Source organism: Aptenodytes patagonicus, chromosome 1, assembly GCF_965638725.1.
Source record: "Aptenodytes patagonicus chromosome 1, bAptPat1.pri.cur, whole genome shotgun sequence".
NCBI lineage: Eukaryota > Metazoa > Chordata > Aves > Sphenisciformes > Spheniscidae > Aptenodytes > Aptenodytes patagonicus.
Genome location: NC_134949.1, coordinates 84851109 through 84867690, shown reverse-complemented (window position 1 = coordinate 84867690; position 16582 = coordinate 84851109). Strand labels below are relative to the sequence as shown.

The window sequence follows — 16582 nt, the reverse complement described above, 5'->3', positions numbered from 1 at the left end:
GTCTTTGTCCTGTCAATCATATCTATGACACATGGCAATGAGTGTAGTTGCACTTTTCTACAGGATCCAAAATATAAATATGTGTTAACCTTCATTTGTGGCTGCAGGGAAGACGAATGCATGGCAAGGCTTTGAAGTGTCTCCTTGTGCACAAGTAGGACTGTGAATGTATGGGTATATATGCATGTGTCTATGAGAGATAGGATCTGTTTGTGATCACACCTATCACTGAGGTTGGAGTCAATCACCTAACAGTGGCTGCCTGAAAGTCAGGCATCTGGTATGAGCAAGTCACCCAGACTCCTAATGTGTGAAAATGCAGGCTCCTCTAGAGGGGGATCCTTCCAGTCTCGGACAGCCATCTTGGGAAAGAATGTGCTAAGCTTGGCAAGGTGTCTAGAGGAAGCCTGTAAGAGTCCCTTTGACTAGATATTTAGGCAGCTAAAGATAAGTGAGACAAATCCCATCCATCATTCCTGCAGGAACCTGGGGATGACATTCCTGCCTGGACCTCTTGGTTTTAGCTCTCCTTCTGCCTTTCTGAAATACTTGCAGCTTTTTCACACATATTTTGCGTTGTTGAGGATCCACTGCAAGACGCAGTTTCTATTTTGCCATGTCCAATGACACTGCAGAAATAGTCAGTAAAGTCTCCTCCTATAGTAATCCTGAACAGGGAGAGAAAGTCAGATTTAGTTGCATTCCTGACTTAGCTGGGTGCAATGCAGTCAGTATCGCTTCCATGAAAGACAGTGGCACCTGGCCTTGCTGCTAAGCTATATTATTGTCAGTGGGATTAGAAGCTGCCTTGTTGGAGTCTCCCTCCCATTCCTTAATTTTCTTCCCCAGACCTCAACAAAAGTATATGGGCTATGCTTTCCCATCCAGAGACCTTCCCCTTCTTTGGTAGCCTCCGTTCAATGGTGCTGACATCACACTTTCTCTTGTACCTGTCTGATATATCCTTTCTTTCCCCACTGAGCTCCATCTAGTCAGATTCCTCCTTCCCCACCAGCACTACAGCTGTGTCCTCTCTTGCCATCATGATGTGACATGCCTGTGTTCCCATGTGACTCATTTATGGGCTCCCTTTGACTTGTCACAGCGATGTGCTGAAGCACCTGAATCTCAAGGAATCAGGTTGCTACAAATTTCAGACCCTGATCGCACTTGTACCCCCTGTTGTTGGCTCTGGGTTTGGTTTTTTTTACTGTTTCCAGATGTCGCATCACAGTGACTTGCTGGAATAAGCTTACAAGTTTGTGCTATGTTCCACGTTGTTAATCCACTTCCACTTCTTCTCGCTCGTAGAGTATTTGAGACCAAGTAAGTAGTAATGACCACTTGATCGTGAAGTAAGATAATGCTAGAAAGGAAAAAAACAATGATAATACATTAAAATTACTTTTTCTTCACCAGAGGTACACAGAGAGCTTAGTGCTAAATAGCCAACACAGAAAGAACAATGTGCATCCAGCCACACCATCTCTTTCCACAGCTTCAGAGGCTGAACTTTTCCATTTTTATTTAATCTCATCTCTCTTCCTGGGGCTTCTTAGGAATAGACTAAATAGAATAATACACCTGTGATACCACTAAAGCTATACATTGTAGTTAGCCAGGTGTGACTTGATACCTGGAGACACTTTTCTATTCTGATTGTGATGGGAAAGCCTTTTCAGTTTTTGTCAAAGCAATGGCTCTCACAAATAAGTGTCTGTTCGATCTGCTTGGTCTTGGTTTGTGTGCTAAATCCCTTTAAAACGTGTCACATAAGCAGAGAGTTTGCTCTTTCCCATGGGAGCATGCTTGGGGAGAGAAGCTTCCAGATGCAAGACTTCAAGAACCAAGATGCATCGTACTGTGAAGGTGTTTGCTACCATACAGACGTGCTTGATGTATACAGCTAGCAGTAGATTATAGTCCCCCCAAAGACATCTAACATGAGAAGACAAAAATGTAACCCATCAGCCATTTGGCATACAGGTCAAGCAACCCTAGAAGCATGGGTTTAGATCTCACCAGTTCTTCCTCATTGTCAATGATCACCAGGTCTGAATTCATGTCAGTACATTCTTTACGGAGGGCATTGAAGTCTTTTTTTTCCTGGATTTCAGAAAAGAAGTAGCATTTTTTCCCCTTTTTTTCCCAACTTGGGGGGCAGTCTGCAGGAGGGAAGAACAGGTGTGGAAAAATCCATGTTCACACTAACAAAAGGATCCCATTACAAAAGAAATGTAAGAAAGTAAGTTACAGCCAGAAAAGTACCTGTGTGGTCCTGCTTATAATTTTCACCAGACCACCAGGGATCTCTGCCAGTCTCTGTAACTAATACCAGCCCAAGAGTCACTAGGCATGAGTCAGAGAAGTACAATCACAGATAACATTATCCACCCTTTTAAATCTTTGCTCAGGAGATAAAGAGAAATGGTTAGGGCAAAAAGCACCTTTTGGTTTTCAAAAGTCTTATTTGCCTGCTGCAAAATATGGCAATAGTGATGCTACTCAAAGAAAGAACATTTCTTTCCATTGCCAGGTAGGGTACCAGGAGGAACAGAGAATGAGACCTGGAAAGGGTGATATGATTCAGGGAGACAGGGACTGCGTGATATAATTTTTTTGGTTATCCAGTAGCTCCTAAACAGAAAAAGGGAATTGCACTTAGTTAAAATGCTAAGAATGGAGGGGTATTTGAAAAGCAGTACGCGCACATTGATCCATAACGCTCACTACAATGCTGTGATACCAAAGGGACTGTTACATTCATGTTCATTCACCTAGCCACAGGCTCCTCTGCACTAGCATGAGAGGAGTAAATCAGTTGTTCTTCTTTCTGAAACAGTAATGCAGTGCTGACTAAGCATTACTTTTAAAGAAGATGAAAATGTGAAATGTCTCTGGCCTTGAGAGCTCATCCTATGAGTGTACAGTATAAGGTTGTTTATTCCTGAAATGTCAGACTTTTTGTGTGTTTGTTTTTCTTCTGAGCAAAATCTGTAATAACCCCCCCTTAGAAGGCAATCTGACAGGCTTCTGGAAACTGTCTTTTGAATGACAGAGGATTACTTACCTAGTGCCTCTTCATAGGTGGTGGAGAATGATTTTGAGTCACGTGGGCTGCTTGCAGTTGGATGGTCTGGAAATAAAAACACAATTTCTGCTTTGAACGGCTGACCATTTTGCCATACACTGTTGGAGCTGTTCTGGACCTCTTTGACCCCCACCATCACCCCACGCAGAATGCCTACTCCTCACTTTTTTGCTCCTCCATTGAAAAAAACCCCACCTGTAGTACCATACTATGGAGCAGATTTCCGAAGAGCCTAACTCTGAAACTTAACAAAAAATGCTCCGCACATTTTCAGAGTAGAGGTAAATGTGGTGTATAGTATACGCGTAATTATAGCAATAAGAGATAAGAGCCGTCTTTGACAGGTCGGTGCTCAAGCCAATCTGTTCTTGGTTAAGCGTGCTCCCACACAGCTTGGAGCTGTGGTCACTGTCTGCTCCTACCCCAAAACAACTGGGGTGAGATATTCAGGCAGAGCACACCTGTGCCCCAGCTGGAAGCTGGTCTAACAGTGTTGCTCCCCCAGACTAAAATGAGACAACAGCATTCATTTTGGGTTTTAAAGCAGATACCCAGGCTGAAATAGCCTTGATTTTCCTCTTTCTTCTGACACAGTGTTTGTGAGGGATTTGTGCTCCACAGGAGGCTTCTGATTCCCAGAAAAAGGCACCATGGAGGGAGGCTTACAAATTTATTTTTATTGTCTGATGACTAGCTAGACTGCATGAATTTATCACAGAGAAAAAGGAAAAAAAAAGAGTTTTGAGAGGGTGAAGAAAGTAGCTGAGGCCTCAGGTGAAATAAACTTATGCTTAGTTTACTAGAGAAGCTCATGTGATTTTTATGTATTTTTCATGTCTTCTCAGGGCTTTGGTTTTATAATTTTAGAAACTCCCTCAGGAGTTTAGATTTTGTTGAAAGTATGGAGTTCAGGGATCACTCACAGCTAACAGGCTAAAGGAGGATTGTGTTGTTCCAGCTGGCTCTCTGTAGCACTAAGAAAATCTTGATATTCTCCCAGCTTCTCTGCTCAGGAAACCTCAGCTTTAAAGACACAGTTGCCGGTGCCATGAATGGGTATTATTAGTTCAACTGACTGGGAGTTACTAAATTGTCTATAACAAAGTTTAAGGAGGCATTTTTGAGGTTATTTGGAGTTGAACAATGGAGGGATGAATAATAACAGTAAAGAAACATTAAACTAAACATTGTAGGGGTAGAATTCTTATACTTGAAACCAGAATCAATAAATTCCTTTTAAAAAAGAATATATAAAATGAGAAAAAGATTGAATTAAAGAAAGTTCTAAGAAACTTGTACCAGAACAGCATGGAGCATGAAAGAACTAACATCTCTGCAGACTTCATACTACAGGCAAATGATAAAAGAATATTAAAGGAAGAACTTAGTTTACAAGCTCAAAAATAAGATGAGGGAAAAGAAGTGGAGTGGCAGTTAGATTAGGTGACACCTAATCTCTTCTGGACATCGACAACTGGTAGTGAAAGGATGGATTACTAGCCCAAAGCATCCAAACTACAACTATCAACAAGGAAGGTGGCAATCCTGAGCTCTTACTTTCCTTGGGGTAGAACCACTTCCCTAGTACCTATGCATCCTTGCAGATGCAAGACCTTACAGTGCAGTGGGAATGATACCTTGGAAGGGGTTCAGCCCACCAAAATGTTGTCATAACATGCTGACAAGAAGTAACTATTGGGTTTGGGAGATGAGAGGCTCTGTTACAGAGAATCCATTTTTACCTTGTACCCACCTCTGGCAAAAATAGGTTATTTTATCATAAATGTAGCATCTCTTCTTCCAATACATTCTCTGTAGCCAAATTTTTATTGACAAAAATCCTGAGGAACATTTCTGCCCTGATTGAATATCTTGTTCCAATAAGATATTCAGTTTTCAGAGAATGCTGCAGAAGTTAATTATTTCCTCAAGAAACAAAGAATACTGACAAGGCAAAGGTTTTCAGGAAAGGGAATACCTTTCACTAGACACACTTTTGCCTGTTGTGAGAAACAACCTGACCAGCCTTTAACATGTGGGGATTTTTTCTACCAACTCCATCTCAGAGAGTTCTTCATAGCCAAAATGAAGCAACTTTTAGCCCTATGACAGTCATAAAAAGAATATAGATTTTTTTTTGGCTGGCAACTACAAATACCCCTAATGGCTGAAATATCCCCTCAACTGCTACATTAAATGATTCGGTAGAATACTCAACATTGAAATAATTAACAAATATACGCTTGTCTTATACAACATGTCACTTCTCCCCACATATCTGTCCAGAAGGATTTCAAGGACCAACAGAGACTTCAAACTGAGCAGTGACATAAATGAATCTCAATTTTAGTACAAAGGATTAATCGGCTCCTTCTGTAAGCCTAGAGCCAGACAGCGAGTGATGAAAGGAGGTAAGTATGAACTAACAGTACTATTTTGGGAAATTATTATACTTGCTTTCCCAGAAAACAGAGCCCCTGGACCAAGTTCCTCTGTTCTGTAATTTTGGTCAGGGTTCCCAGCATCTGAAGGAACCTAGGATTTTCTGTACTGTCCTCTCTTTCTTTATAGCATTACCTCTAATAAATAGCATTTTAAATAATACCTTACAGAGTCTGAGTGCTTTTTTTTTAACTGAGATCATAATGAGCTGGCATCTCCTAGTGCAAAACAGTTGTCAAACTACTCTTTTACAAATTGCTGAAGTATGAATTGTAAAAACCACTATAGACTTCAAAAACACACTGCCTAGGAAGTCCTACTAATTTACATTTCTTTCCTGATAGCAAGCAAGAACTAGACTTTTGGAGTTGTGAGAAAAACTTTTCACTTTAGCACCTAAAACCAAATGCTGGCAATGTATAATACTGTTTTTACATTTATAATTCAAAGATCAGAGTTGATCAATAAAAGTCTAATTTTGCAGGGACTAAATTGTATGATTTGCCCTGTTCCTTTTAGGGATTAACTTCCAATATATTGGTGTAGGAGAAGTTGAGTTTTAGATATCACTATTAAAAAAAAAACAAACAAACAAGGAAAGACGCATGTCTGAACATTTGAAAAAAAGGTTCTTAAAGCTCTGGGGTATAGAATTACATCCAAGCCTGTATACAGAGACACACATGATAAAGTATGCATTATATTTTATGGAGTATTAAAACAGATAATCATGATGGAAATAATGAAGTTAAAGCTGAGGGGGGAAGAGAGGGAAACAGAATTTACTCTTCAGAAAAAGTTATCAAAAACATAATAGGAACAAATATAAGAACCATTTCATTCTAGAAGATGAAGAAGCTGGGTTTTACATATACCCTGAACCTGTGGATGGAAGCCTGCAGAATTACTTGTAAAGATACCCTGAAGTCCTTAATATATAATAGTACCAAATACTGGTACTGAAACTACCTAACATAATTTTAAAGCATTTATTTCTGTGAAAAATTAGAAATGAATGCATACTGGTATGCATTACAAAAATGAACACCACCCCACTTGTTCTCCTACTGGATGGAAATCAATTTACAACACATAAACGGTGGGTCAAGATTTTCTCCTGGAGTATTGTCACCTTTAACTCTGAAATCTGCCTGACAGATTCAGACAGCAGCATTACTGAAAAGAGTTCAAAGGCACTGAAACCTAACAAAGCAACAATGTGTTATTTTCTAATTGGAGCAACTTAACACTGTGAATTTTATGGTGCTTTAGTCATATGCTAATTGAAAACATCAAGGCTTTTTTTGCCTTTTACTGAATCCCTAGAGTAACAGGGAAAAATAAAACAGAAAAATCAGTTGGAAATCGTATGTTTTTTCATGCATATATGCATTTATATGCATAAATATTGAGGCTGGATATCAGCTTCTGGTTTCAGAAAAGAGCAAAATTTAATTCATATGAAGGAGCATTTGAAACAAAGTCAGACCTGCCTGTTCTTGGAAGACCAGCTCATGAACTGCAGGGCCAATTTTTTACTTGCCAGCAGTTAAATATTCTGTCAAGAAAAAAGAAAATAATATGACACTACCATAAAAATCACAAAAATTTCTGGTCAGGTTCCACTGAGTAAAATTATTGCCATTTTCATGAACAGAAATGGAAAATGCCTTCTGGCCTGCAGAGCTCTTGTATGATGGAGCAATATCAAGAGATGACAGTTTAGTTCATTTAAACAAGCTGTTTGTCAACAACAGTATATTTGGCAAAACAAAACCGTATGGAAAACTCATATAAAATTAAAACTTAGAAATAAAACAGTCAAAATGGTAACAGTTTTCATTTGGAGTACAAGTGAAAACTGCATGCTATTGAAATTAAAAACTAATTTGATTTAGTTTCTCAAGTTTGATCTAGATCTCAAGTTTCTTAGGAGTATTTTTTCAGTTCACTGAGGCAGTACTGAACCCAACAAAGTAACTAACTGAAGCCAGACCTGAATCAAAGTCTAATGACCCCTCATTCAACTCCTGATTTAAAGCTCTGTTAAATGCTGGTAGTTTCACCTTGTTATGTTGTGTTGTTTTGTTTGGTTTTTTTTTTTAATTTTGCCCTTCCTGTGGTATTTTACATTTTATAAAGGTCAGAGCACTATCAGACATCTGTCCTTTACTCTTTACCTCAAAAAAAGAAAAAAAAATGACCTCCCCCAACCTTATTTTTTAAGTTCCATGGATCAAAAATTTTGGCATGTCTTCACAAAGAGTGTCTCCATGTGCACCTCTGAGTAGGTGGCAAACTCTGGGACTTGAGTGTGATTGATTGTGGAAACCTCTTAAGCTTGCTCAACTATCAAAGGATGAAAAGAAACAAGCAACCACATCTGAAATCTTAAAATGATTCCTTGAAAATATTCAAAGGAAAGTACCACATGGCTCTATTAAAATTTGTTTTTTTCTAATGGAGCTAAGAATGCTTTATTTCTAAAAAAAGAAAAAAAAATCTTTTTGTGTAGTTCAAAGATTGTTATGAACTCAGTGATATATATGCAGAGAGACCTAGTACTAGGCTTTTATTTGAGTAAAGCGCAAACAAATTCCTTTAAGTTGTGACTTAGCTACCTCTTTCAAATGAGCTTTTATTCATAGTTATTTAAAGATTTTTGGAGTTATGGACATCTTGATGACATGATACAAGATCATCTCCTTGAAATATGCTCATGGATTGCAATCATATTACTTATAGGTATTATCTAATCTTTACTTGTTTCTTCAAAATATTTGTATAATAAATTCTTTATTGTTTGAACATTGTCAGGTTTTGTAATTGGGTTTTGGCTTTTTTTTCTTTTGGAATTTTAAGCTTTCAAACCACTCAACTCTTTTATGGATTTCTTCTTACAGCCACGGTTGGCTAAAAACTACTACTACTACTACTACTACTGTGCCTTCAAACTAGCCTTCTGTTCTTAGTGGTTTTGGATGCCATGGCTTAGATGTCAGTCAGTGGGTGAGAGTCACAAATTAATTGCAGTTATTACATTTTTAGCAGGACTTACTTACACATGAGTATCAGACACACCGCTAAGACCAGTAGGAGGGTTATCACAGCAACCAATATAGCGACACGTGTTCTGGAGCAAAAGCTCTTACCTGCAGATAGACAGCAAAAATAAAGATTAGGGAACGACTGGGAAAGGAACCCTTCGTCTTCATTCAAAGATGCCCTTTTCAGGCTTGAGACAATCAGACAACTCTTTGAGTTAGGCAAAGCCCTTCAGTGCTGTCCCCTCTGATGTTTGTTCTTCTTGTGATAGACACATTGTAGACACTTTTTTTTTTTTTTTCCATGGCAGACATTCAACCTGAACCCTTCTGCCCTTGCCTGGAATACTTTGTTAAATTCTGCTGCACTTGATACTAATCGAGTTAAGTGCTTACTGGGATCCTTATCTGCCCTCTGAAAATACTATGGAAGCAAAACCCAATCAACTACCAGGTAAAGGTCCTGCCATGTTATACACCCTAACAAAGCAAATTTTTCAGAGGAGTTGAACTGTATCCTCTTTCTGTTTTGACTGTTGTTTATGGACTTTTGTTCAGGATTTACTTCAGGGGGATCCTTTCAGTATTCTTTAGTCTGCTAACTTAGTGGATACTGGCCGGGTGCTATAGAGCACAAGCAGGTCCAAGAGGGGACAAATAATAAGTTCAGTGGCTGACTGGACTCATCAGACACTGAATTAAAAGGTAAAGGAGAGCTTTCCAGCTCTTCCTGCTTCGCATATCTGCTAGAGTACTTACTTACCCCTTCTGCTATCTTTGAAGTTTATGGTGTCTGTGTGACAACTAGGATCTGAAAACCAAACTGAGGTTTTTGCTGCTCTTACCCCTGCTCTGTAAAGTAAACAGTTTTAGATAAATGAGGAAGCCATCCTGAATCTTCATCCTAACTGCAGTCAATATCTGGTCTGTTCTGTCTGGTAACCGCATTTTCACATCTACTTGTGCATTACTATTTGAATTACTGAAATGCTAAGAAGCTGTCATACTTAGTATAGTATTAAACTAGACTGATTTTAAATCAGTCTTTGAAAGAAGAAGGCACACAAGAAGAACTCTGTGCTGTCAAGTTTTCTGCCTGAGGAGGTTTGGTCAGGAAACGGTTGCACCCTGAAAACATGTTGATTGCACTAATCAACAAATCTATTTGACAGGTGCAAGCTACCTACTGATACACTGGTCCATGTGGTTACCAACAAGACTGGGAAGGGCAGAGAGAAGTTTTAGTGGCAAAATGGAAGCTTGTAGGAAGGAAGTTGGTGACCAGGAATCCTAAGGTGGCAATTCCAGAAATGGTCCCAGTACCCTATGCAGGACTGGAGGGAGAAATGAAAAGGCAGCATTTTAGCACCTGGCTGAGAAGATGGGGTAAGGATCCAGATTTCTGATTCTTCAGGAATTTGGGACACATCTGGTGCAGTGTGTCCAAACACTCTGGAGGAACAGATTTCATCTTAACTATAAGGGAGTCAAGCTGCTGGACGTGACATCTAGAAGGTTTTAAGTAACTTTTAAAATTAATAAGAGCAAACTGGCAGGGGCTGAAGTTTGTAAGTATCTCATAAAATGAGGAAAGGGAAGCTGACATGGGCTAAAGAGCAGTTTAGGGTGATATTACCATTATGTGTGACTTCAAAAACACTGTGTCCTCAGGAAAAGTAAAGATCAGAGTGTCGAAATAGTCAAGCAGAAAATGCAAAACTGTCTGTCATTTAAATAAAGCGTTAAGAAGCAAACTACAGCTATGGCACACCTGCTGCTACACATATACTGGAAGTCTGAAAAAAAAGATGGGAAGACCTGGAATGTCCCACCCTAGACTAAAATACTCAGATGTCAGGTACCTGAAAATGGGGTGGCTTCTGCCAGCTGCGATACCCTCAGGTATCAGATAACTGCACAGACCTGGAAGATGTTACACAGGACCTCCAAGAATCTGTGGCCTTCTAGATTTGCATATGGAAGCCAGACTGAATGTCCTGATGCTTCCCAGATGGCTCTGGACACCTGTGGTTAGGCAACTGAACAGCATCCCAATATGCTATGTATATGGGGAAGTGGTTAAAAGGAAGAGAGCCATCATAGTACTAGACTACATAAGGAAAAATAGAGTGCTAATGGGTAAAAGAGGGGAACTACAGGAAGCTTATTAAGAAGAAGCTAAAAAGGGCTGCTAAGAGAGAATTAAATCCATACAGGCAGACTATATATTATTGAAGTATAGCATCCTGGCAACGCATGGCCAATACAACGCACTTACTAAGAATGATCTGGGAACAGGTAAAAGGAAGGTGACACAGCTATTAGAAACAGATTGTTAACTTTCCAAAGCTGTAGACATCAAATGAAGAAGAAAGAAGAAAATAGAAAGTATCACAAACCCTGGGAGATCAAAGATTATATATAAGAAAAACCAATTAGACAGAAAAGAACTTGAGAAGAAGACTTCAAACACATGTTTTCAAGCACATGTGTTTCTAACACACTGTGTCTTCAAACACATCAAGAGAAGGTATGTTGCTGGAGATCTGTAGGCCAGTGGATTGTAGGCTATCCAGGAAGCATTCAGAAGATAAGGCCGTAGTAGAGAAGCTAAATTAATCCCTCGTATCAGGGTTGACTGAGTAAGAACTGGGTAGATCTTCCATTTCAGGGCAGTTCCTTGTGTGAGGAGCCACATGAACTGGAAAACCTATGGCCCAAATAAAAAAATTGACATAGTAACAAATTTCAAGAGACATTAGGTGTGAGATAGCTGGATTCCTAGTGCCGTTTTGTAATCCCACTCTGAAAGCTATCTTTGCACCCAGGGACTAGAAGGTAACAGACCTAATGTGAATTAAAAATGGAAAATAAAAAAATTCTAGAGGAGATCTGTGAACTTCAGGTCTGCTGTCCTGACCACACAGTCACAGAACCTTTTAGGTTGGAAGTGACCTTTTCAGATCACCTAGTCCATCTTCCCTGCTCAAGCGGTGTCGGCTAGAGCAGGCTGTCTAGGACCATGCACAGTCAGGTTTTGAATATCTCCTAGGAGGAAGACTCTACAACCTCGCACATTAGGAATTATTCAGAAGGGAAATGAACAAAAACCAGGGATGTTTTGTCTGCCACATGGTTTTATAAATCCATAATTCACCTCTACCTTCAGTGGTGCATGCAGTTCTACTACCCCTATTTCAAAAATCATATAGGAAAATGTTCAGAGAAGGGAAGCAGTAAATGATGGTGTAGATTAGAATTCTGCAGTATGGAAAAGAGATGACAAAGAAGAGGCTATGTCAGAGTTATATAAAATCTTGAGTGTCATGGAGACCTTGGATAGGGTTTGGCTGCTTACTATCTCCTTCAGGGAACATCGGCTGAAGCTAATAGAAGGCCAGCTCAGAGTAAAAAAATGCAGCTGGTTCTTTGTGTGATGTCAAAAAGAACTGTGGATCCCCTCTTCAAAGGATGTTATAGAAATCAGGGCTGTGTATAGAACCAAGAGGAGATTGGGCAAGTTTGTAGAAGAGAAATCCACTGAGAATATGTAAATAGAAATAAATCTGTCTCAGGAAGTCCCTGAGTAGATGCATGCATGAGTAAGTGTTACAGGAAGGTATCATATATGTCTACCCTCTTCTTATTCATCTCTAGCTGTTCAAGTATATCCACTGTTATAGCCCACTGGAGGCTGGGCTAGGTGGTTTATTGGTCTGGCCCAAAATATCCTTGTGTTCCTATGCCAGTGAAGCCAACAAGTGTTTAGTTGCATATAACTCAACACATCAACTGCCCCCTGCTCTGGCTATATAAAGCAGACAACTGTATCTTCCTGCCTCCCATACGGTTTTATATCACTGCATTTCTAGAAAATAAGGAACAGACTCCTCTCCTCTCATTGTTTAAATTCATATCATTCTAGCCAACAGCTAAAAACTCACCAGATGATGTGTAGCTAGCTGCAGCATTTGTGTCTAGGGATTGCACTTTCACTTCTGCATATGTAGAACCTAAAACCAGGCAAAAATAACAGAGAAAGTTGAGAAACAATTTAAATAGAACAAAAATGACTGAAATGATGAGAAATGCTAAACACATGACAGCAGCTGATTTATATGACTGTGTTTAACTATGCCCAGATAGTATTTTTTCCCATTGCATTCACATCTTAGAGGACTTGCTATAAGCAGAAACAGATCTGATTTATCTTCAGTGCAGACAATAACAGAGGAGACATGGGCACATGCACATGCATTTTAAATCTAAACAGAAGTGGAGAAAAAAGTCTAAGGTTGTCTGATTGTCGTATTCAATTCACATCCATATGTGAGTGGTGAGAATGGCTACAATATTGAAGCAAACCTGAAAACTGCAAATCATGCTAATTTTGAAGGGGTTACTAGTTAATGATAAGATGGTGAGAAAAGTGAAAACTATTCTAATGTCCGCAGATAATAAATACAAATGAGCATGGCAGAAAGCACGTGGGGAAGGAAGGGCAAGGACACATAAAAAGGGGGTAGAAAGTAAGAAATATGATGTTGCAATTTTATACAAAATTCAAAGTCATCCTGATATACAGCACTGAGCCCCTTTGTTTCTATCACCACACAGAGTTAATGTCTTCTATGAGTTTAAGTGCATTCTTCTGGCTTATGGAATTAATTTCATTCCTTTGTGAACACTGCATTTGATCCAGGGAATGCACTATCAAAGAGAAAATAGCAACCTGGAGGAAAAAGAAAAGAAGACAGAAGCCAGTGTTTGAGCTCTTTTCTGTAAGATATGCGCAATCATTGGGAAATACTGTGCATAAATTAAGTGAACACATAGAAGAAAAGAGTTGATAGGGGTTTTCCAGAAAGGCACAAGCAAGGAAACATAAAAATACTATAAAAACTGTGTAAAAGCTGTAAGTAGGAGTACATGGATTAAATTGTAAGGAAAATTGAACTTTTAATCAAGTGGCATCTATTGTGCGTGCCTGTCAATTTAGCCATGAAGTAATCTGTTGAAAGAGGTGATAGAAACACTGTTTCTTGGGGCATCAGAAACTCCAGCCATCTGAAAATAGATGCCAAGGGATCACACTTTATGCAAAAGAAAAGCACAGGATGGCAAGAAATAGAAACTACTATTTCTGTCAAAGAGATAGTAAGGTTAAAAAGAAAGGGAAGAAAAAAGAAAGTGAAACACAGAGATAAAGCGTATGAAGTCTGTTATTTTAGGATGTAATTTTATGGAGATGTAGCAAAACCAGTGCAAAAGTTTATGTAATAATTCTTAGTGCATTAAAGAAAGATGGATTTTAAGTTAGAATTTTGCAATTTCATTTATATTAAATCAAAATAAATCTGTCCATGAAACATTTTATGCTTGATTTATTAAACAAGTAAATTGTACAGACAAAGCCAGGAGGAAAAAACCCTGAAGCAATGCCTACTATACTCAGCAAGCAGAAACAGGCTACGCACGAGACTGCTTTGAACAACAGAAACATTAGGCACTCAATCTCCTGATTGGTTTGCTGCAGGAATCAGAGTCTGCTGCATGAGAACACGCCTGGTTCAGAAACAATTGACATTCAGCTGTGGAATAATTGCCAAAATTGATACAAACTACTCAATATCACACAAGAAACTCCCCCTCACGTTTGCACCTTAATAGATGAAAAGTAGACCTTATAACAGTCCCCTTTATTTTGGTAAAAAAATTACGTGGACACCCCACCTGTGCATTTTTCACAGCTCTGCCCCCCATATTTCCTTCGTCCTCTTTGGGGCTTTGGTGCTCCACGGCACTCTTTCAATATGTATGGTAGGGAGGCTGAAGAATACAAAGAAAGCTCAGTGCAGACCGATTGACCTACCTTGGACATCAGTGACCTTCTGTAGCCTGGGGCTGGTTGATTCAGTCCAGTTCAAGTCAGTATAAATGAGATTTTCTGACATTCTTTCTCCCCCTTCTCCTTTTTTTCCCTCACTGCTTTTTTTTAAAATGGTACTCTAGACTGAGGACGACTTATAGCTTCCTCTCATCTCTAATCTTCAGGAGGAAGTTCTTGCCTCTTTTTGTAATACCAAAACTCATAATGAGAAGGGAAGCCCACTTCTAATTGATCTTTTGATAGTAGCGTGTTAAATGTAAGATTGTAGCCTTGAAGTACTTCCAGCATTAGTAGTGTTTTGAATTTCCAAATCTTGACACCCTGTCCCCTCCCCACCTTGTATTTTGAAAAGACAAGCTTTATTACATGAGATGGAAAGAAGAAAAGTCCAGAGATTCGGAAGTCAGCCCCGGGAAGCAGAGTGAAGTTCTCAGGGTGGACCCACTGCACATCACGGGGACCAGCCCTGCGGAGTCCAGAAGGCAGTACTCTCAAAAGCAGACATCCGAAAGCAAGATACATTTGCCCCTGATCCATAGAGAAATGTACTCAATGCTGCTGAAATAGGACCCTACCACACTTCGGGGCTCTGCCATGTGTCTGCAGCTCTTCTAAACCAGAACAAGGCTGACTTGCTGTGTCCTGAGGAATGTGGGTTTTGTGCAGCTCAGAAACATGTTCTTCCCCTCTGTAGGCACCTTCTGATGGCAAATGGGGATTCATAAAGTGGGATTGGTACAGCCTGTTTCGGGAAGGGCAAGGAGTGCTTAATATGCAAAGGCAGCAGCTAGAATAGGTTAGTCTAAACAAGACAAGCCCTAGGCTTTCCAAGCTTTTAATTCCTGCATGCCTAATGCTTTCGCAGAGCAGGAGGTGGTAGCTATGTTGACAATGTGCTGTGAATCATTGTTAAAGGAAATAGCTCATAGCAGCATTTGCCAATTGAAAAAGCCAGATTCCATTTTTTGCGCTGATGGCAGACGTAATCTGCCAGGAGAAGCCTGATCACCTAGCCTGACCTGCTGGTTGACAGGAGGCTCAATACGAGTCAGCAGTGTGCCCCGGCAGCCAAGAGGGCAAACTGCATCCTGGGGTGCATCAAACACAGCATAACCAGCCGGTCAAAAGAGGTGATTGTCCCGCTGTATTCAGCATTGGTGCGGCCTCACCTTGAATATTGTGTGCAGTTCTGGGCCTGTTGTGGTTTAAACCCAGCCAGCAACTAAGCACCATGCAGCCGCTTGCTCACTCCACCTCCAGTGGGATGGGGGAGAGAATCGGAAGAGTAAAAGTGAGAAAACTCGTGGGTTGAGATAAAGACAGTTTAATAGGGAAAGCAAAAGCCGCGTACACAAGCAAAGCAAAACAAGGAATTCATTCACTGCTTCCCATCGGCAGGCAGGTGTTCAGCCATCTCCAGGAAAGCAGGGCTCCATCACACGTAACAGTTACTTGGGAAGACAAACGCCACCACTCTGAACGTCCCCCCCTTCCTTCCTTCTTCCCCCAGCTTGATATGCTGAGCATGACGTCACATGGTATGGAATATCCCTTTGGTCAGCTGGGGTCAGTTCTCCCGGCTGTGTCCCCTCCCAACTTCTTGTGCACCCCCAGCCTGCTCACTGGTGGGGTGGTGTGAGAAGCAGAGAAGGCCTTGACTGTGTGTAAGCACTGCTCAGCAGTAGCGAAAACATCCCTGTGTTATCAACACTGTTTCCAGCACAAATCCAAAACATAGCCCCGTACTAGCTACTATGAAGAAAATTAACTCTACCCCAGGCAAAACCAGCAAAGGGCACCACCATTTAAGAAGGATGTGAAGGTCCTTGAATGCGTCCAGAGGAGGGCAACAAAGCTGGTGAAAGGGCTGGAAGGCGTGTCTTGTGAGCAGCAGCCAAGGACTCTGGGTTTGTCTAGTTTGGAGAGAAGGAGGCTGAGGGGCGACCTCATTGCTCTCTACAGCTTCCTGAGGAGGGGAAGTGGAGAGGGAGGTGCTGATCTCTTCTCCCTGGGATCCAGTGATAGGACGTGTGGGAATGGATCAAAGCTGCGCCAGGGGAGGTTTAGACTGGACGTTAGGAAACATTTCTTTACCGAGAGAGTGGTCAAACCCTG

At 40.4% G+C, this 16582-nt stretch overlaps 1 protein-coding gene across 1 annotated transcript; it reads right to left on the bottom strand.

The window, feature by feature from the left end:
- Window positions 1–520: 520 nt before the first annotated feature.
- LOC143155816 (killer cell lectin-like receptor subfamily B member 1) lies at window positions 521–14531 on the bottom strand. The gene is made up of 8 exons (XM_076328791.1): window positions 14450–14531; window positions 12522–12590; window positions 8596–8685; window positions 3071–3136; window positions 2269–2349; window positions 2023–2165; window positions 1257–1366; window positions 521–668 (listed from the first exon to the last, which is right to left on the bottom strand). The coding sequence occupies exons 1-8, from the start codon at window positions 14529–14531 to the stop codon at window positions 521–523; spliced, it is 789 nt and encodes a 262-aa protein (XP_076184906.1).
- Window positions 14532–16582: the final 2051 nt, after the last annotated feature.